Source organism: Panthera onca, chromosome E1, assembly GCF_046562875.1.
Source record: "Panthera onca isolate mPanOnc1 chromosome E1, mPanOnc1 haplotype 2, whole genome shotgun sequence".
NCBI classification, from domain to species: Eukaryota; Metazoa; Chordata; class Mammalia; order Carnivora; family Felidae; genus Panthera; species Panthera onca.
This window is the reverse complement of record NC_138352.1, coordinates 56437875-56459209: the sequence shown is the minus strand read 5'-3', so window position 1 is coordinate 56459209 and position 21335 is coordinate 56437875. Positions and strand designations below refer to the sequence as shown.

General features: G+C 38.8%; 1 protein-coding gene and 1 long non-coding RNA gene across 8 annotated transcripts in view; one reads left to right on the top strand and one right to left on the bottom strand.

Moving 5' to 3' along the window:
- Positions 1 to 13558, bottom strand: part of LOC132687672 (uncharacterized) — a 151884-nt gene extending 138326 nt beyond the window's left edge. For 4 of the 6 annotated variants that reach the window (XR_013551965.2, XR_013551963.2, XR_013551964.2 and 1 more), the window contains exon 1: positions 13476 to 13548. This is a non-coding gene — a long non-coding RNA (uncharacterized LOC132687672). Of the gene's footprint in view, positions 1 to 1436; positions 1500 to 3080; positions 3157 to 13475 lie in introns of all 6 variants that reach the window. The other 2 variants (XR_013551967.2, XR_013551966.2) reach the window with 2 other exon arrangements.
- On the top strand, positions 9754 to 14565 carry KRT10 (keratin 10). Of its 2 annotated transcripts, none has more exons than XM_060646092.3 (8): positions 9754 to 10704; positions 11535 to 11617; positions 11992 to 12148; positions 12248 to 12409; positions 12501 to 12626; positions 12955 to 13172; positions 13524 to 13841; positions 14188 to 14565. In XM_060646092.3, the coding sequence occupies exons 1-8, from the start codon at positions 10108 to 10110 to the stop codon at positions 14192 to 14194; spliced, it is 1668 nt and encodes a 555-aa protein (XP_060502075.1). In that variant the 5' UTR covers positions 9754 to 10107; the 3' UTR covers positions 14195 to 14565. The 2 variants fall into 2 exon arrangements, with proteins under 2 accessions (XP_060502075.1, XP_060502074.1); XM_060646091.3 differs by having other exon boundaries at positions 9755 to 10704; positions 13524 to 13861.
- The last annotated feature ends 6770 nt before the right edge of the window (positions 14566 to 21335 follow it).

Genomic DNA, 21335 nt, shown 5'->3' with positions numbered 1-21335 from the left:
TGACAGTGAAAGGTGGTGGTTAAGAGTGTCAAAGGTGGTGGAGCTAGAGAAGACAGAGCTGGTTTCAATTCTGGCTCAGACACCAGTGTATTAGCTGTACCACCCTATGCCCGACACACAAGCATTGTAAGCTTCAGTTTCCTCCTCCATTTCTTTAAAAAGGGTTTAAGAATAGTATCTGCCATACAGGGTTGTTCCATGAAAAATGTGCATAAAGCCCTTAACAGCGTCTGGCACAGAGTAAATGTTAAATAAATGTTAATGATGAAAGTTCTTGCTATTCATAATATTTTTATGCTTAGAGCAACTTGATGGCTGTCAGTGTGACTGTTACAACAGTTATCCCATTGTACTAGATCTTATTTATTTATTTATTTATTTATTTATTTATTTGGGTGAGAGTGCATACCTGCAAGTGGGGGGAGGGACAAAGAGAGAGGGACAGAATCCCAAGCAGACTCTGTGCTCTCAGCAGGGGGCCCAAGGCAGGGCTGATCTCACAACCCATGAGAAATCAAGAGTCAGTTCCCTAACCCACTGAGCCACCCAGGAGCCCCAGATCACTTTTAGATTGCAGCATTTATATTCCAAATGTCAAAAAAAAAAAAAAAAAAAAAAAAAAAAGGAAAGAAAACACAACATCTTACGTTGTATCTTTTTTATATCTAAATTTTAGGACTAGAGAACTCATTTATATCTAAGCTTAAGGACTAGACAAGTCTAACCTTCACTCCACATTTTAACCAAAATGATCAACACAGGAAATATTAGTAAGACACCAAAAATTCTGGTAGCTTTTGGGTTATGAAAGTTGGAAAATCCCAAAGCAACAGAACCCTTCCAAGTCACAGTTTACTATCAAATTAATTCAGATAATACACCATTTGTTCAAGATTTAGAATAAAAACCTTACAAAAAGCAGTTAATCTCCATAAAGGGTTTAGCTCTGTCTAGAAAAGCCAGCATAATAAAAGGATTAGTGTGGCAATTATGCATGGTGGCTAATTGCTCCGATTTGTTATTTTAACGACTGATCTGGAGCTGAGGACCATCACGCCCAAGACTTAGGGACCTCCAGAAACCCAAGCAGGAAGGACCCTCAGAAAGTCAGGACACAGTCTAGCCTGGGTACAGATAAAACCTACAAGTCTGACCCCTCCAGGAGAATTCATGTCCCAGTCTGTTTTTCATCACAAATGAAATGATTTTTAAAAAGGCTTACCTGATCTGAGGAAGAAAACAGAACCCCTCATGTTCTTGTTCATTTTCTAAGTCACGTGACTGCAAAATACAATTCTGGATCACTTCCAGAGACTTTTAGCTCACTCACCGTGTTAAAAGTTCTCAAGCTAGATCTGTACCCAAATCCCAGCTGAGTCCTTCTATTGAACAATTTTGAGCAAGCTACTTAATTTTTCAGTTAAAATAAAAGCTACCTTGTACAATTGCTGTCAGGATTTGATGAGACAAAAATTCAGGTCAAGTGTTTGGCACGGGCCCTGGAACACAGAATAAGTCTCAATAAGCTCTAATTATCTGAGGACTGACTTTGCAAAGGTTACTTTCATATTTATTTAATAAATTTAATCCAAGAAATTTGTGTTCTTTGGGCATTATCTCACATCAACCTTGTAGAGGGAGGCCACAGAATGGTTACAGTAAATTTTCTCCATTGCAATTATGTGTTTCATTTTAATAATTGTTTCAATCTATTCCTTACCATTCCCACCACACACACACACACACACACACACACACACAGGTGATCTGGACACCGAGCTATTGTCAACTTGTTATAAAACTGACAAGCTGATTCTTTAAAGTATTTTAAAAATCTCTAAGCAATAAAATTAAGAGATTAACTCGTAAGATTTTTTTCTTAATTTAAGCACATTATATATATTCATTTAAAATTACTAGAGTGGGGGATTGCCGCTTTTATTATATTCTTTAACCTCTATATGTACCATTTGGAAATCAAAATTTTGTCTACTCTTTTTAGATCTGCCCAGATTCCCTAAGTAAAAATTAACAAGATTTCATAAATTACTTTCTCCCATTACCACACATCTTTGAGAGATCGATTTTGATTAACAACCACAATTGGACCTAAAGGAATTTTCTTGGATTTAGGAATAAGGGCAAAAAACAGCCACTATTTTTGACAATGTTGTTTTAATATCTTAAGAGTGTAGTTTGTAGAGCTTGGCTGGTTGGCTGGTACTTTCACTTTTACTACTTTTTATGAAAACTCAAAGGGATATTATCGTTCTGTTTTCTGCTCTACATCAGTAAATTCTCCTCCTAATGCAGGTGATTCATAGTTTCACACCTCCTAATGCAGGTAATTGTTTTCATAGAATGAAGTCAACTCAATCGAAAGGAAGAAACCTATGACATGCTAACGAAACATAAAGGCCAAGTCACATAACATTTAATCCTTAAGTTACACCAAACTCATGTGCTTTCTAACTAGAAAACCAACTAAAATAGCCAACTATCCTAATAAACAGATTGAAGTGTTAGAAGTACAGATATATTTTGGGAGTTTGCCAGTATCAAGATCATCACAACAGATCCAAGACCAAAAAGGGGACCTTTAATGAAGCGGAAAAAGTGAGGGCCAAAATGTTTTTTTTTAAATATATAAAGCATATATATAAAGTCCAAGGTATATATCTTTATATATTTTAGATACCTTAAAACTCCTATGCAGAATATTAGATTTCTTATCATTCTTATGCAACATTCTCACATCTAAAAGTATTATAAGTTACTTTAAAGTGAAATTAGTTGTCTTCAATTGGCCTTTATTTAAATTTTGAACTTGCACCACTGCCAAAAACACTTTAGAGAACAAAATAAAGGCAAGAAAAGAAAGTAGGAAAAGGCACTGAGGTGATACGAAAACATTCAGAGAACAGTAAGTATCTGTCAGGTACAGACTGGGTATACAGCACCCTCCCTTCTCTAAAGGGACTTAAAGGCCTCATCTCACTGGGAACAATGATAGCACAGCGTATTATAAAACACTAGATTACCCACACAGGAACTAAAAGAGACAGACAGACGTGACTTACATTAATGGTGAGAAACCTCATGAAGGAGAGGACATTTAAGCCAGAGCTTCGAGTTGAGGTAGCATGATTTGAGTAACTAGCAAAGTGAAAGAAGGACATTTCAAAACAAGAGCAACAAAGGCCTTAAATTCAGGGATAAAGCATAATGTCTTGGCCAGGATTAAAAAAAAAAAAAAAAAAGGCTTGCTGATCATTAAAGAATTTTTCACGGAAATGCTAACACATTTTTTCATTGGATTGTGATTATACATATTGTAATATTTATGAGTACATGCATCCCCCGCTTTTTGGAAGTTCACCTTGATGCCATTTTGCTTTTACAAAAGACTTACATTGGTACCTGTTCTCATTAACTGGAAAAAATCCAAAGAGATTTTCACTTTTGTGAAAAATAGGCAAAAAGCGAAAATAGCACCAAGCGTTTCTTGCAGTGAGCCATTATAGAGGTAGCAAGAATGGCCCCACCAAGCTCCTCCCCTGAGAACTACATTCAGCATCTCAGCGTCTATCAGCCATAGCTTTCCACTGTGTCTGTGAGCGTGTGGGCTTTATCTCCATGTATTCTGTGCATCAGTTAGCAAGATGTGTCCCAGGGTATCAGAAAAGCCTAAAAGAAGTTATTTTGAGGACTTGGGGATGCTCAAAATTTTCCATATAAATTAATGATAACTGCTTCTTTGCTTTGCAGGAACACTCTACTTCCAAACAGCAGGGGAAACCTACAGTATTACCCATATTTTATAGGGTAGTAAAATGAGACACAGAGAGGCTGAGTGTCTTGCCCAAGGCCACATAATTACTTCATGAGGAGAATGCAGCTCTCCTTCCACTCCAACATCCTTATGCACCGCAGGGAGCATGAAGATGAACAGACAGAGTCAGGCAAAGCTGTTGAGAAGACTTAATCCATCCACAAGAGAAATCCATAATAGGTGCTTGAGTACACTGATGAAGTCATGACAATACTTTGTCAAGAACATTAATCCTGCAGCAGTGAACAGGAAAGATCTTAAGTGACATAGCACTGAGCCAAGAAAATGTCTTCAGAAGCTGGTGATATAACATTGGTGACAGAAGTGCTGAAAGCCTGGATTAGGGCAGTTGCAGTGGGACCAGACAGAAAGAAAGAAAAACATCAGCTAAGATTTTAAAAAAAAAAAAAAAAAAAAAAAAGTGACAAAATTGGGGATTTGGTGGATATAGGAGATAAAGAAAAGAATGAAGTTAAAAATGAAAGCACAGGGGCACCTGGGTGGCTTAGTCAGTTAAGCACCCAGGTTTGTGAGTTTGGGCCCCTCATCGGGCTCCCCGCTGACAGTGCAGAGCCTGCTTGGGATCCTCTCTACCTCTTTCCCTGCCCCTCCACCACATGCACACACACACTCTCTCTCTCTCTCTCAAAATAAATAAACTTCAAAAAAAAAACCACACATCATTTAGAGAAAAACAGATGGCAAACTTTATCACAAAGTTATCAGTAAAGCACATCGTTCCTTTGCCTACCCTCCTCCCCTGCCATTTTCTCCTCCTCACCAGCCATTTTCCATCCTCTAACCTTATCCTTTCACTCATATTTTTCCGGCCAACTGTGGGTTAGACAGTGGCTTAGGCTCTAAGATACTGATCACAGTAATAGTAACACCAATAAACATGTCTTAAGCACTTGTTCCATGTATGTCAGGCACTGTTCTAAATGCTTAATATTTAACTAACTCATTCAACTACCGCTGCAACACTGCAGAGTAAGCAAAATTATCATTCCTTTTTGAGAAATGAGGAAACCGTGGGGCATCTTGGTGGCTCAGTCAGTTAAGCGTCCGACTTTGGCTCGGGTCATGATCTCACAGTTTGTGAGTTAGAGCCCTGTGTTGGCTCTGTGCTGACAGCCCAGAGCCTGGAGACTGCTTCTGACACCTGCTTCCAATTCTGTATCTCCCTCTCTCTCTGCCCCACCCCCGCTGACACTCCGTCTCTCCTTCAAAAATAAATAAACATTTTTTTTCAATTAAGAAATGAGGAAACCAAGACAACACACAGTGAGTGGTGGGGTGTGGGCTGTAACCCTGGCAGTCTGGCTCCAGAGCCCACTCACTTAACCATCTGCTATATTAACTGAAAAGCCTTCATGTAATTTCCACATTTTTGTGGCTTCTATCACAGTGCAATCCCAGAAGTTTCAGAAAAATTGCATGATATGGGAGTGTCTGCAGATTTTAAAGCACTGAATTTTAGATGTTTTGCAATGAGAAGTCATGGGCCTTATGAATACCTTCGCTAATTACTAATTATTGCCTAAATACTCAGCCATCTGGGAGGAGGGTACCAAATCCACTACACAGTTGTACAATTTTCTATTTGGCTTTGACTCTGTGGGTGGTAATCATAAAGGCACATTCAGCAGTTTGCACACAGTCACAGACCAGTCAAGCAAAATATGTCTAACTTTCAAACTTTCTGTGATAAACAATGGAAAACTCTAAACATTTAGCTCATCAATCCTGCCATCTTGAGACATAATCTGCACTACCAGAGTCCTCTTTCTGTAACTACTTAAATTACTCATTGTATCTCAATTAATCAGAGAAAGAAGCTTGCAAATAGAATTTTCAAATAGAAACTTCAAAAGAGAATTTTACTTGAAGAAAAACAAGGAATAGGAAAGGTCCAAAAATCCCAACAGTGCGACAAGTCAAGTTGATAACAAAGCTGAATCAACATGTTTCAAGAGCCCCAGCCAAACTAAACTCATGAGAATAGTGTATACCCGCCTTAACCATGACTGCAAATCCAGAAGCAATTAAAGAGGAAATTAATACACTGGACTACATGAAAACAAAATACAGTAAGCAAAGTGGCCAAATCTAATATTGGGTATATATTGTAGATTACCCTACTACAATTCCACTAAACCTCTCTTGTGGAAGGACGCCAGTGGTTCCTAACTGCCAAATCAAGTTTCTCTTCAATCTCCTTTCTCCTTGGTCTCTCTTTCTGGTGACCAGCCTACTTATCTGGGTTCCCTCCTCCCTTGGCTTCCAAGTTCCTTCTTCCTCTTTCCCAAATCATAAGTGCCCTCCTTCTCAGTATTATTCTCTAGTCTCTAGCTCTTCTTCCCAGCCCCTAAAGTGGCCATCCCTCAAAGTTCAGGCTTAGACCTTCACTCATTTCTTTCTCAATTCCTTCCCTTAGGGATCTTACCTATCTTGAATGTATCTGCTGCTCTAATCTCCCTCCTGAACTGTAGTCCTAGGAGTCTAAGTGCTAAGACATTTTTACGTGAATATCCTGGTACTACTTCAAATTCCTATCTTAAAACAAACTTCTCAAAACTTCATTTTTCTTTCATTGTGCCCTCATGCACATCACACGCGCGCGCGCACACACACACACACACACACACACACACACACACACACACACACACACACCAGACTGTTAGAACCCCTCCCTGCACTACCTCAACACCCTGGTCATGCCTCAAGTGTAGCCCAGAGTACCCTATATTAGAATCTCCAACTTGTGGGTATGTTTGCTTGTCTCTCCAAGTACAGTGCAAATTCCCTAAGTGGCAGATTTGTCTTAGTCACCTATGTATCCCCAGGGAATATTGCAGGTACCAAATAAAATCTGTTAAGAGAAATTAATAAATATAGATGATCTGATCTAGCCAAACTGGCCCATTAAGAGTCTCCACCTGTTTGGCATTTTCACAGTCCCCACTTCCCAGAAAGGTCCTCTCTCTGATGCTGCATGCATGGAAGAATCCTACCCATCCTTTGCAAGACTCAGCTTAAATTCCACTGGCACATGAAACTTTGTCAGATGACCCTATTCCAACAAGACTCCTTGCTCATCAGCCTTACAGCGACAGTCTTTCACGACAGATCCTGTCATGAAAACAGGATCATCTTTGAAGCTGATTCAAAACCAGGCTCTAGCATAAACTACCTATGCTACTCTGGGCAATTCCTAAAGCTTTCTAAAGCTTCACTTTTTTTTTTTTTTTCCAGCTATAAAATGAGGTATGTAATACCAATCAGAGAGAAATTGGGGAGGATTACAGGAGACTAAACCATCTAGAACATAGTAGATGTTTAGAAATGTTAACTCCTTTTCCCCACCCCACCTCCTTTTCACTTCATTTACCATTCATATGGTGCTTAGGTTGATAATGTTTGTTTTGTCTCCTCAATTAGATTGTAAGGATTAGTAAAATCGTTAAGGGCAAGAGCTGAATCTCACTCATCTATCTTCTAAATACCTATCAATGCCCCACAGAGACACAATAAAAATAGAAAACAACGAAATTACAGTTACAGTGGATTATGGCAATCAAGTGTATACGGTGCCAAGATTAGAAATGACAGTCTGTAAATTTTCATCCCATTTAGCTATAGAATTATTACATGGCACCTCTGTAACGTCACTCATGCCAAAGGCGGATTTCAACAAATGACAGTGCAAATAAAAACAAATCAATTTCTACAATATACAGGTTAATAATCAGCCTTCGAGAATAGATTTAGTTAAAGGTGGTTTAAATATTATAGTTGGTATTAGAAGAGTCTCTATACATGTATTTGTCCCCGTGTACTTTTACGCACAGGTTTCCTTTCACATATTCTTTAATATGATTGTAACAGATTTCTTCATACCACTTGCACCGGTTAAATAACTGAAAATAGATTTAAATTTTATATTTCTCCACCAGGGTGAAAAAAAATAGTAAAAGCTAATACTGAAGCAAAACTGGTAAGATCAAGATCCAAAATTCATAATAATGGCAGGTAAAATCTACCAGAATCTCTCTTTAATTAAAATGGTTTCTTTCCAAATCGCTTTCATTAATATCAAGGCTTCAACATCCGCTCTGAACTTACTGGAATGGTTTTTTGTTTTCTCTATCCTGATTTTTACAGCCTTCCTCTACCGCCTGCTATCTTCCTCAAGGATCAATTCCCATGGTTGGGTTTCATTATTTCTTTTAGCTACTGCCCCACTTACATGTGCTAACAAGTTGGCGGAACCACAAAGTGCTGGGTAATAACCGTAACCCCTGACAATCAGCTCTACACTAACACTCCCAGCCACATTCCCCTTCCCTGAAGAAACAAACTATTTCTACAGTTTTCATAGGCTGTGCAGCTGTACATCTAATAGGAAAAAGCAATTCGTAAAACAAGAGCATGTGCCAAATACCCTATCATCTCAACATTTTCATGCTTCCAAGGACTTTTTGTTTTGTTTTGTTTTTTTCCCACGTGGAGAAGTTTATGGTGAGAAAGAGAGGCATTCGATTCTATCAGACCAACCACAGTAGAGAGTACATAGACACAATGGTAGCGTAGGAAAGAGCCAAAAGTCAGGCATCAAAACACTAAGTTTCTAATCTCAGTTCTACCACCTATTTCATTTCGTTAGGTGAAATCATAACCTCTCTCAGCTTCAACTTCCTCTTTCATACACTAGAGATAACCACCATCCCTATTTCAGCAGCTTGTTTCACAGATTATAAAATCACAGGATCACAAATGGCACTGTTTAATTATAAAATATGTGTGTGTGTGTGTGTAATACACATGAATATATTTTTGAACAACAGCATTGTCATAGCCTATGGGTAGATGAAAAATAATTTTATACCATGTATTAAAGTCCCAATTAAATACTTCACTAGACAAACTGTTACACCAAATTCTATACACAGTGTATCCAAGGAAAAAAAAAATTTTTTTTGAGAAACAGAATCTAGCTTGGAAACATATGTTCACAGTCCAGATCATAATTTTTGGAGCAAGTAACATTCTCTAATCTGGATTTATATTCCTGTAAGCAAATTTTTAATCACAATTACAACATAACTAAGCTCTCCCTTTGGGGATCAATCAAATTTAGAGTAAAGAAAGTAATGGAGGTTAGTTTGTCATATATTGTGCTAAGAATTTCTGCATTATGGTCTTCAAATCAGCCTTCACTATGATGAATTTAAAAATCAATAAAATCCAGAATCACTTCATGATTTTTTTTTTTTTTTTTTTAGGTTAAAAAGAAAGGGTGCCTGGGTGGCTCAGTTAAGCGTCCAGCTCATGGTTTCAGCTCAGGTCGTGATCTTGCGGTTTGTGGTATTGAGCCCTGTGTTGGGCTCCGTGCTGACAGCATGGAGCCTGCTTGGGATTCTCTCTCTCTCTCTCTCTCTCTCTCTCTCTCTCTCAGCCCCTCCCCCGCTCACACATTCATATGAGCTTTCTCGCTCTCAAAATAAACTTAAAAATATATATAAGGTTAAAAAGAATAGCACCATTAAATTGGCAGATTCCTAAGTCATTACTCACTTCCAACTCTCTAAGCAAAGTACCACTATGCTTTCATTCTCCAAATAAAAGATTCCCTACAAACACTACACACACACACACACACACACACACACACACACACTTACCAATTTGGTTTTTTTATGGCTTTAATTTTTCATATGTGGCATCTTTTGAACACTAATTAAACTGTTTAGCATATTTTTTTCTTTTCTTTTTGGTTTGCTTACAATTTTCTACAAGATCCCCATTAGAGCATGACTTTGTTAGTTTTTTTTTCCAATTAATTAAAACTATTTAAAACATGGATTTGAAAAATCTTCAACAATAATTTTGTAGCTAAAATTCTTTTTCCAAACTTTGCAAACATTCTGTGTAACTAAATTAGTACTGAGAAAAAACTGGATTTAAGTTGCTCAATATTCTTCAAAAGGTAAAAAAGCATAATGAAACATAAGCTCATCTGAACTACACCCATTTTCAATTTCAACACAGCAAAACTCCTGTTTGTTCTTAGGGCAAATTCAAAACCATACATATTGGAATTGGTTATTACCAACGATAATTTATGCAATCATAAGTAAAGATGCTAAATTGGCAAAAAGAAAACCATGCAAGTAAGCAAACTCTAACACATGTGGGACACACCCTCTCGGTGTATAAAGGCTTGTCACTGTCCTTGGTAGCAAGCACTCCCTGAGCTAAACAGCATCACCATGTCTGTTCGATACAGCTCAAGCAAGCAGTACTCTTCCTCCCGCAGTGGGGGGGGAGGAGGAGGAGGAGGAGGGTCATCCTTCAGAATTTCAAGCAGCAAAGGCTCCATTGGTGGAGGATTTAGCTCAGGGGGGTTCAGTGGTGGTTCTTTTAGTCGTGGGAGCTCTGGTGGAGGCTGCTTTGGGGGCTCATCAGGTGGCTATGGAGGATTAGGAGGAGGCTTTGGCGGAGGAGGCTTTGGTGGAGGAGGCTTTGGTGGAGGCTATGGAAGCAGCAGCTTTGGTGGGGGCTATGGAGGAGGCAGCTTTGGAGGGGGCAGCTTTGGTGGTGGCGGCTTCAGTGGAGGCAGCTTTGGAGGCTTTGGGGGTGGATTTGGAGGAGATGGTGGCCTTCTCTCTGGAAATGAAAAAGTAACCATGCAGAATCTGAATGACCGCCTGGCTTCCTACTTGGACAAAGTGCGGGCTCTGGAAGAATCAAACTATGAGCTAGAAGGCAAAATCAAGGAGTGGTATGAAAAGCATGGCGGCTTAGGCCAGAGAGAACCTCGTGACTACAGCAAATACTACCAAACCATCGATGATCTTAAAAATCAGGTAAGGTGCATCTTAAAAATCCAACTTTAAGCCTATTTTTTATCCATGTAACTCAGATATGTGACTCTTACATTAACTACAATGTAGCTATTCACTGTGTTTGCCTAGGTTACTTTCTCGCTTCCAAAAATAATCCAGTCTCCTCAAAGGTAAATATTTGTGAGGATATGGTCATTGAAATCTTCAATGTGTGTTGTATACCTTATCAGATGACGGATTACTGAGAATTTTTTTATGTTTTAATGAGTGTATGAGTTCATAGTTAAAATACTAGGTCATTTACAAATATCGGAACTGAAAGAATTATTAAATCAATCAGAACAAGACAGTATTCAGATTGATAATAAAAAAAATCCATTACCAACATTATAAGTAACATGAATTCTCCAGTATGAAAATGGGATATTGTTTGCCTCTGGGAGATTTGTGAATTGTACCTACTGTGTGTCAGCCCAGAGTGTATTCATTTAGAATGTATATTTAAAACAAGTTAAACCAAAAGGTATGAGTCAGTCAAAAGTTCACTGAAATACATGGAAATCACACAGTATAAAATGGGACGGGGGAGAGGGGAGCTGTGCAAGAACACAGCTATATAACTGCAGTTAGTTTTCAGAAAAAGATGATACAGAAGTAGATATGTATAGAAACTTTAAGAGAACAAATGACTCAAATTTAAGTATATGAGTAGCCCTGCAATATTTTATATTTAAGATAAAAAAAATCCCCCCAGGATTTTGTAAGAGAACATAAAAATGCAGCTCATCTATCTATGCCACCTGGTTTTATAGTGGCGTATCTGTATCTGATTTCTTTGCCTCTCCCTCCAGATCCTCAATCTGACAACCGATAATGCCAATATCCTGCTTCAGATCGACAATGCCAGGCTGGCAGCTGATGACTTCAGATTAAAGTAAGCTAAGTAAACATGGTACAACACAGTCACAACAAATACAGGAGTTGTTTTTAACAGTGACTTTGGACACCTACAATAGCATTTACGTTTTCTTGAATTCATTCAACGTTAAACAGTATTGGAGCTGTCCGAAAATTTTTCAATTTCAATATTACCTTCTTGGCAATATTAAAAGAAGAAAATGCATTTTAAAGTAAACTGCTAAGCTTCTTTGCATTAACCCACTAATATCCCTCTATCCCCATATGAATTAGTACACAATAAATGTTGCCATATGAAGCCAACTCTGTATTCGCTTCTAAAACAGTCTCAGCCCAGGAACATCTCCCATATGTAAATTACATCCAGTATTTGTACCATGCTTGTTTCAGGTATGAGAACGAGGTCACCCTGCGCCAGAGCGTGGAGGCTGATATCAATGGCCTGCGCAGGGTGCTGGATGAACTGACCCTGACCAAGGCTGACTTGGAGATGCAGATCGAGAGCCTGACTGAAGAGCTGGCCTACCTGAAGAAGAATCATGAAGAGGTGATGCAAAAAGTTATACGTCCCACAGCCAAAAATAAAAGGGGGGGGGGGGTCATGTGGTCACGATACAATCATTAAATTTTTCTGTTCCTCTAACAGGAAATGAAAGACCTTCAAAATGTGTCCACTGGTGATGTAAATGTAGAAATGAATGCTGCCCCAGGTGTCGATCTGACTGAACTTCTGAATAACATGAGAAACCAGTATGAACAACTTGCTGAACAAAACCGCAAAGACGCTGAAGCCTGGTTCAACGAAAAGGTTAATTCGTCTTCCTTCATAGTGGGGCCAACGGACGTTTGGTTATCATTTCAGAATTTTCTCATCTTTTCCCCTGTTGTTAATACTCTAGAGCAAAGAACTCACTACGGAAATCAATAGTAACATCGAACAAATGTCCAGCCACAAATCGGAGATTACTGAATTGAGACGCACGGTTCAAGGTCTGGAAATCGAACTACAGTCCCAACTAGCCCTGGTATGTTTGTAATTCTCTCTTGAAATAACTTCAACTTTAACACACAAAGTTTCACACTCACATAAGAATATGCACCACAAGAAAAAAAGAAAGAGTACGAAAGTAGAAATAAAATTGGAGCTCTTTGTTAATGGGAGAAAAGTCTTAGGGGCCCTGCTCTAAACGTGAAGTTAAAATGTTGCCATTAAACATAAAACACAAATTCTATTCATTTCCTTTATTCTTCTATTTGATGTCTTATTATTAAAGATTAAATATTAATTATCATTAAATAATTATTAAATAATCTTCACTGTACTCTAAGCCACCGTACATTCTCTCTTTCCAGAAACAATCCCTGGAAGCCTCCTTGGCAGAAACAGAAGGTCGCTACTGTATGCAGCTCTCCCAGATTCAGGCCCAGATCTCCTCTCTGGAGGAACAACTGCAACAGATTCGAGCTGAAACCGAGTGCCAGAATGCTGAGTACCAACAACTCCTGGATATTAAGATCCGACTGGAGAATGAAATTCAAACCTACCGCAGCCTACTAGAAGGAGAAGGAAGGTAAATTATAAAAATCTTAGAATTATCCCAGTTGGTCTTATTCAGTGTTCTAAATCGCCGGGCTTTTCCAAAACCCAAAGTGCTGGAGGATGGGCGAAAGGGAGAAGGGGGAAGGCAGAGTACAGAGAAAGGCGTATGCAACCACAGCCTGAGTTTCCCATGGATTTGATTCTGAAAGTTGTGTGCATATAAAACTGTTCGTTAGTGGGTCTGAGAATCCATATTCGACAGGTATTTTTTTTTCCCCTCTCGAAACACGTTTTGCTTATTTTTAAAGTAACGATAACCTAGAAGGCGACCCACCATTTTTCAAAGTTAGAGTTAACCGAACATAACCCTCACTCCCGGTAGTTCCGGCGGCGGCGGCGGCTACGGCGGCGGGCGCGGCGGCGGAAGTTCCGGCGGTGGCTACGGCGGAAGTTCCGGCGGCGGTGGCGGCTACGGCGGCGGCTACGGCGGCGGAAGTTCCAGCGGTGGCGGCCACGGCGGTAGCGGCCACGGGGGTAGCTCCGGCGGCAGTCACGGGGGTGGTTACGGCGGCGGCAGCTCCGGCGGCGGCGGTGGCCACGGCGGCAGTTCCAGCGGCGGCGGCTACGGTGGAGGCAGCTCCGGAGGTCACAAGTCCTCGTCTTCTGGGTCCGTCGGGGAACCCTCTTCCAAGGGACCAAGGTCAGCAGAAACTAGCTGGGGTAATCAGAATTAGTTTTAAATTTCCGTGATGATTTTGTTGCTTTTTAAAGCTTTCTAAAAAATTAAAATCTTAGAGATTTCCGCTTGGATTTTTTTTTTTTTTTTTTTTAGCAAACTATACTCTTGACATCCATCTTGAACGAAAAATAACCTGGTGCAAGATGCTGTAGCTTAAATACTATTCGGATCTAAAAAACAAACAAAAAAATAGGATTTTCTTTCTTTTTTTAATTAAGTGTACTTTTCTTTTAGAAATTTTGATTAATTAGTAAGAAGCCCCACAAATTAGTCTAAATTGTTTTTTTCCCCTGTGATTCATGTACAGATACTAACAAAACCAGAGTAATCAAGACAATTATTGAAGAGGTGGCACCTGATGGTAGAGTCCTTTCATCAATGGTTGAATCAGAAACCAAGAAACACTACTATTAAGCCGCATCAAGAGGAAAGAGTCTCCCTTCACACAGACCATTATGTACAGGTGCATGAAAAACAAAAGCGCCAAGAAAACACTTCAGTCTTAATGGTCTATGGAAATAGGTTCACTCCTTGAAAATAAGGTGTCTAAAAGGTGTTTTGTGGTTTCTGTATTTCTTTTCACTTTACCAGAAAGTGTTCTTTAATGGAAAAAAAAAAAAAAAAAACAACTTTCTATTCTCATTCACTAATGAATTTCAATAAACTTTCTTACTGATGCAAGCTATCCAATTTGGTCAGAATTGTCCTTATTTAAATTAAGTGATTTTTTTTTTAACCTTAAAGATTAGTGAACTATAGCATTTGAAGGTTCATTTGTCCAGAAATTCTAAAGACAGAATTATTATCATTATGATTTCCCTGAGTAAATTTTTTAATCTTGTGGGTGTTAGATCAATGTCCATAATCTCACTAAGTCAGAAATCTGATACCCAATCTTACCCTTTCTTAAAGATATACCATAGGTGGGAAACTCCCAGGGCTCTGGCTTTGAATTATTTCAGTCCTGAAAATTCTAAAATATCTCCAGTAAGTCTCCATGGATAAAGTTATTGGAAATTTCACATTTTCTGATTACTTGGCTTCGCACATTTACCTTCCCTCATTTTCTTCCCATTCATTTCTGCCCAGTTGCTATATATACACCTTAAGAGATATCATCTACCACTCACCAGGCCAGTAATATATCACCCTAACAAAATTATTTGGTGTCTGTCAGATGAACAGGAGAAGACATGATAATGCCAATTTTACCAAAGGAACAACTTTAGGTCCCTGCCTTCACCAAACACATCTCGTGATAAGTACTAAAGACCTGGTGTAGGGTCAACCCAGTCATATTCTTCAGCCATTAAGAACCCAGCTGACAGTACTCTGCTAGTATATGGAGTAGATGAATTTACTAAGGGCTATATTTATTCTTTGTCCCGAAGACTACCTTGTGTTCCCTGGTGGGTTCCTAGATACCCAGGTCTACCAAATAGCAGCCTGTCTCTGTATCCTTACTGATTTGAGCTTGTTTTCCCCAAGACCAGAGCCCTGGTCCCCAGGTCATTTACTTGGGTCTCCTGCTGGATAAATCCTATCCTCTGTACTCAAACTGATGACAAGCCCTGTTTCAAAATGGATGGACTTCCCTATAGTCAAGGCTCCATGACCTACCTACCACCAAATATTATCATACTTCAGAAGCTCCCCACTTAAGTTGGCATTACTTTTTTATCTGGGTACAGCGTCCCTTCTTGGGAGCCTGTCTCCTAAGTTTCTGTTGAAGTCCCAACATGCTACACTGTAAAGCCCTAAAACTGAGATATTGATGGGTAAGGACCCTGAGCTGCCACTGTGTCTATACTGAATGCTGTTCAGAAACACTGCCTTTTAAAATATCTAACAAAGTCGTGGCACCTGGGTGGCTCAGTTGGTTAAGTGTCCTACTCTTGGTTTTGGCTCAGGTCATGAACTCAGGGTTCTTGAGTTCGAGCCCTGCATCAGGCTCCACCCACAGGCTGCTTGGGATTCTTTCTGCCCTTCCCCTGCTCACTCTGCCTCTCAAATAAATAAACTTAAATTTAAAAAATAAATATCTAACAGTTAACCCAGAGCCTAGGACTTAGAGTATTGTTAATAATCTGAGATGGCCATTCTCCTAATTCTGAAGAAATAAGTGTTCTCCTATTCAGTGACACAAATATAAACATGATACTATGAGATAGTTGTGTTTGTTATTAACCTTTGTCTCTTCTACCCAGTCCTACCACCACTACCTGCCTAACCCCCACCCCAAGCAGAGATCTCAGCTGATCAGAGTTCTTCATCTGGTTGGGTAACCCTTCATTCCTGAAAGGTCTAAATCATGGTAGTCCCTGTCTTCTTACCTGTTTAGTCTTCCAGTACCTTCTTAAACAATTATTTATATTACATTTTCTCTGATGAAGTAACTACTTTATCTCTGGTAAAGAACCACTTTCTTTGTGGATGTGAACTGTGGTATTCATTTCACTGTATAGTTAAGTCATTATGTACACCTTAAACAGTACTGTGTGTCAATTATATCAATAAAACTGGAAAAAAATTAAAATAGAACTTTCTCAACGGAACTCAGACTAGTTTAATAAAGACAGTCTTTACAAGTTTGATTTTAGCAAGGACATTGATATTTATAGTTAAAAAAAATTATTGCTAACTGTACAGATCACTACTCTTACATGGATTTATGATGCAGCTATTAAAAAAATCCTGTACACATTCTTACAAATTCTAAAGTTGTGACAGTGTCCTGCTATTTAAGCAGGGCAGTGTCCAGTAAGACTAGCAGAGCCAACTCTGGCATTCATGTGGAATCATACTAAACAGCAAAAGCTGGCTTCTTTTCCAGAAGGTTTGCATCATGCCTCTTAAAGCTTTGCACCATGACCTTGATGTCTATGATGGCTCGGTTTTGCTAGGGCATGGAGAAGTAACTTCGTTATGGTCAGGTTTATAGGGGAAATAGCTTGTGTAAGGTTAACTAAATAAGGTCCACCCAGTATCCCATCTACATGGCATCTGGAGAGTGAGAATTAGGGAAAGAGGTCATTTGTGGGTTTAAGCATGCATTCCAAAGTCAATGGTTCCCGGATTTCATATCCTGTCAGTGGCATTTACAAATCACGTTAAGTTTTGGACAAGTTACTTCAACCCTTCTGAATTTCAGTTTTCTTATCTGTCCAATACAATTGTCCCTATAATAGGGACAATAACTACTTCCTATGAGATTGTGGGGATAAAATGGGTTAATGCCTATAAAGCCCTTAAAAAACGACCACCATGGAATAGACATTGAAAAAACAGTATTCTATTTTGCATAGCAAACCATCAACAAAATGAAAAAGCAGCCTACTGAGTGGGAGAAGATATTTTCAAATGATATATCTAATAAGGGGTGAATGTCCAAAATATATAAAGAACTTACACAATTCAAAACACACACAATCCAGTTAAAAGTGGGAGAAGATATGAACAAACATTTCTCCAAGGAAGATTATACAAATGGCCAACCGACACATGAAAAGATGCTCAACATCACTAATTGTCAGGGAACTACAAGTCAAAACCGTAGTGAGATATCACCTTATACCTGTCAGGATGGCTAAAATGAAGAAGAAAGGAAATAGCAAGTGTTGGCAAGGATGTTGCAAAAAAGAACCTTTGTGCACTGTTCACGGAATGAAATTGGTGCAGTCACTGGGGAAAACAGTAACAAAAACTAAAAAATAGGAATATTATATGATCCAGTAATTCCACTACTGGGTATTTACCCAAAGAAAATGAAAGCACTAATTGGAAAAGATACAGGCACCCCTACATTTATTATGTTTATTGCAGCATCATTGACAATAGCCCAGATACAGAAGCAATCTAAGTGTCCATCGATAGAAAAATGGATAAAGAAGATGTGATATATATCACATATACATATGTATATACATATATGTATGTACATATATATGTGTGTATATATATGTATATGTGATATATATCACATATATTTAAATAAATATAAAATAAATATAAATAAATTATAAATACATTTATAAGTAAATTTGAATAGAACTTTATATATAAATATTTACATATAAATATATAAATAAATATATATCACATTCCATTATATATAATGGAATATTACTCAGCCATAAAAAAGGATGAGATATCTTGCTATTTGCAACAGCACTGATGGACCTAGAGGATATTATGCTAAGTGAAATAAGCTAGACAGAAATACCATATGATTTCACTTACATGTGGAGTCCAAAAAGCAAAACAAATGAACAAACAAAAATAGAAACAGACCCACAAATACAGAGAACAAACCGATCGTTGCCAGAGGGGAGGGTAGTGGTGAGATGTGTAAACTGAATGAAGGGGAATAGGAGATACAGGCTTCCAGTTGTGGAATGAATAAATCAGAGGGATGAAAGATATAGCATAGGGAATATAGTCAGTGGTATTGTAACGGCTGGCATGGTGACAGATGGGAGCTACTACACTTGTGGTGAGCACAGCATAAGTACTGAGTGGTCAAATTGCTATGTTGTACATTTTGAAAAATATTTTCAAAATATTACCAAAACAACTGAAAAAGACACTACTGAAATTTGGTAACTGCTGTAAATTTTTAATCCTGTTTCTTCAATATATCTGCTTTTATCCTTTGTTTATATAAAGAGTATATAAACGTGTTTATAATGCATGCTTCTAGTATGTATTAGATAAGTCCAAATAAATGAGGATTTTATTAAGCAAAAAACAAAACAGCATTCTGTTCATCCTCAGAGAAATATGCTTATTGGCTAAATAGTTTCTCCAAAAATGGGCATGAGCATCACAATAAATTGTTACTAGAGTAGGCCATCATTAATGTGGTCTGCCACGGGGTAGAGATCAAGGTCAGGTTGCTGCCGTAGGGCTGCAAAACAAAAATCCAGACAGTAGGAACAGTGGTAAGAGTGTGTCACAAAGGATTAGGACTAATCTAGTCCTGTGAACCTGAGGTCCAATAAAACAGAGCAAGAGGTTTGTGAAGGTAAGTAGGAAGGACCAGATGATTGTCCCAAAGGTTTGAGATAGCTGACCATCCCGAAAAGCTGCAGCCGTGGTCATCCTGATCATGATGCAAATGACCCATGCTGTGTCTTTGAATGACAAAGAGAAACGAGTTATCACAACAAAAATAAGTCCAGCCTGGAAACCAGGTATCAAGGATATTTCTTACAGATACTTTTTGAACCAGGTTGTCCCACAGAAAGCCATGCCAAAGGAGGAAGAACTCTTTGAGTTGTCACATTGATTTTCAGTGTCTCTAAATAAAAACACAAACATCATCTCACAACCCCAATGCTGCATAAGAGATCTTTGCAGCCTAGCAGCAGTTAGAAAGGGAATAATTGTGAATTAGTACAAATATTGGGCATTACCTGGGGGAAGAATTGAATAGTGTTCTGAAAATAGCTTTGTCCTTCAGGATCTTAGCCAAGAAAAAATCACATACCAGGTTTCTGATTAACCTTTCCTACTCAGAATATGTTATCTCAGGAGAAATGCTTGAAAAGCATGAATATACAGGTTCACAGGCTAGCAGAGCCAGGACAAAGCTAATGACCTTTTTGGAAGAGGAACTCTCATTAAAGTTTTGATCTATAGAGCCTCTGTAAGGTTTCCTAAAGTAAGAAATTTGAGGGGAAGACTAGAAAACAAAATGGCACCAGGGGCGCCTGGCTGGCTCAGTTGGTAGAGCATGCACCTCTTGATCTCAGGGTCATGAGTCCAAGTCCCACGTTGGGTGTAGAGATTACTTAAATACATAAACAAATAAATCTTTAGAAAACCAAAGGGCACCAAAATGCATCTCTGTAGATTGAAAGCAGTTGTAAAGACAAAAGCAAATGGGGTATGCCCAGTAAACACATAAAAAGATGCCCAACATCACTAATCATTAGAAAAATGCAAATCAAAACTACCATGAGATACCATTTCATACCCATTAGGAAAGCTACCATCAAGAAAAGGGAGGGGGGCACCTGGGTGGCTCAGTCAGTTAAGCATCTGACTCTTGATCTCAGCGACATATTAAAGCCCCGCACTGGGCTTGGAGCCTACTTAAAAAATAAAATAGAAAATAGCAAGTGTTGGCAAGGTTGTGGAGAAACTGGAACCTTTGTGCCCTCCTGATGGAAATGAAAAATGGGACAGGGGCTGCAGAAACCAGAATGATGACTCCTCAAAACATTAAAAACAAAAGTACCGTATGATCCAGCAATTTCACTTCTGGGTCTAAAGTCAAAAGAATTGCTATTAAGGTCTTGAAGAGATATTTGTGTGTGCCATGTTCACAGCAGCATTCTTCACAATAAAGCTTGGGAGGCACTTATTGTCTTCCTTCTGGATGCCCTGCTACCGATATAGTGCCCTGTACATTGTAGGTGCTCATTAAATCCTTCTTGAATGAACAACAACATAACTGAATGAATGACATCCGGTAGGCAGCATGACTACAGTCAGAAGTTTCATTTTACTATTAACTAGAAATTCTTGAAACAATTTTGTAAGAAATCAGCTTATGTTTTCCATTTAAAGAGAGATCTGGGCATCGTCTGAGTTACTTTTTCGTCTGACTTTAGGACAACTATTTAATGAAAGGACCACCACACTGAATCACAAGACCCATTCTGACCTGACTCACCATGTTTCATGCTGTGTATCCTTGAACAGTCTCTGTCCTCAGTTTCCTCATCTTTAAACCAGAGGAAGGAGACCACTTTTCTTAATTCCCAGATTCATTATAAGGATCAAATGAGATCATGTACAAGAAATCCCTCTGGAAGCTGTAAAGCACCATATAAATGTAAGGAAATCTTGTCTTTATACTCATCGTTCTCTGGAACTTTGAGAAGATAAACGTTGAGGTTGCTTCATACCAGGGGTCTAATAGTTTCCAGCTGCAGGCATGTGAGACCCAGGCTGAAGTGGGGCTTCTGCTCCGAACTACATCCATTTGCAGGTGAGCGCTGCCCCCTGGTGGAAATAGAAGGGCAGGGACAATTGCGGTGAACAATTTGGGATCGCCAAGGAAACGAGTTATTTCCACTTAAGCTTAAAAAAGTTTTTTTTCTAACGTTTATTTTTGAGAGACAGAAAGAGAGAGAGATAAACAGAGCATGAGCGGAAGAGGGACAGAGAGAGAGGGAGACACAGAATCTGAAGCAGATTCCAGGCTCTGAGCCGGATGCGGGGCTCCAACACACAAACCGTGAGATTACGACCTGAGCCGAAGTCAGACGCTTAACCGACTGAGCCACCCAGGCACCCTTCAACTTAAGCTTTTTTTAAAAAATAGCTTCTTTCCTTCTTTTGTCACAAAAAGTCCTTTGGAATTTTTTTTACATATGCAGGATACATACACATTACACCAATAATTTGTCTAATTATTATTTACAGTTAATAATTAGGCACTGAAGA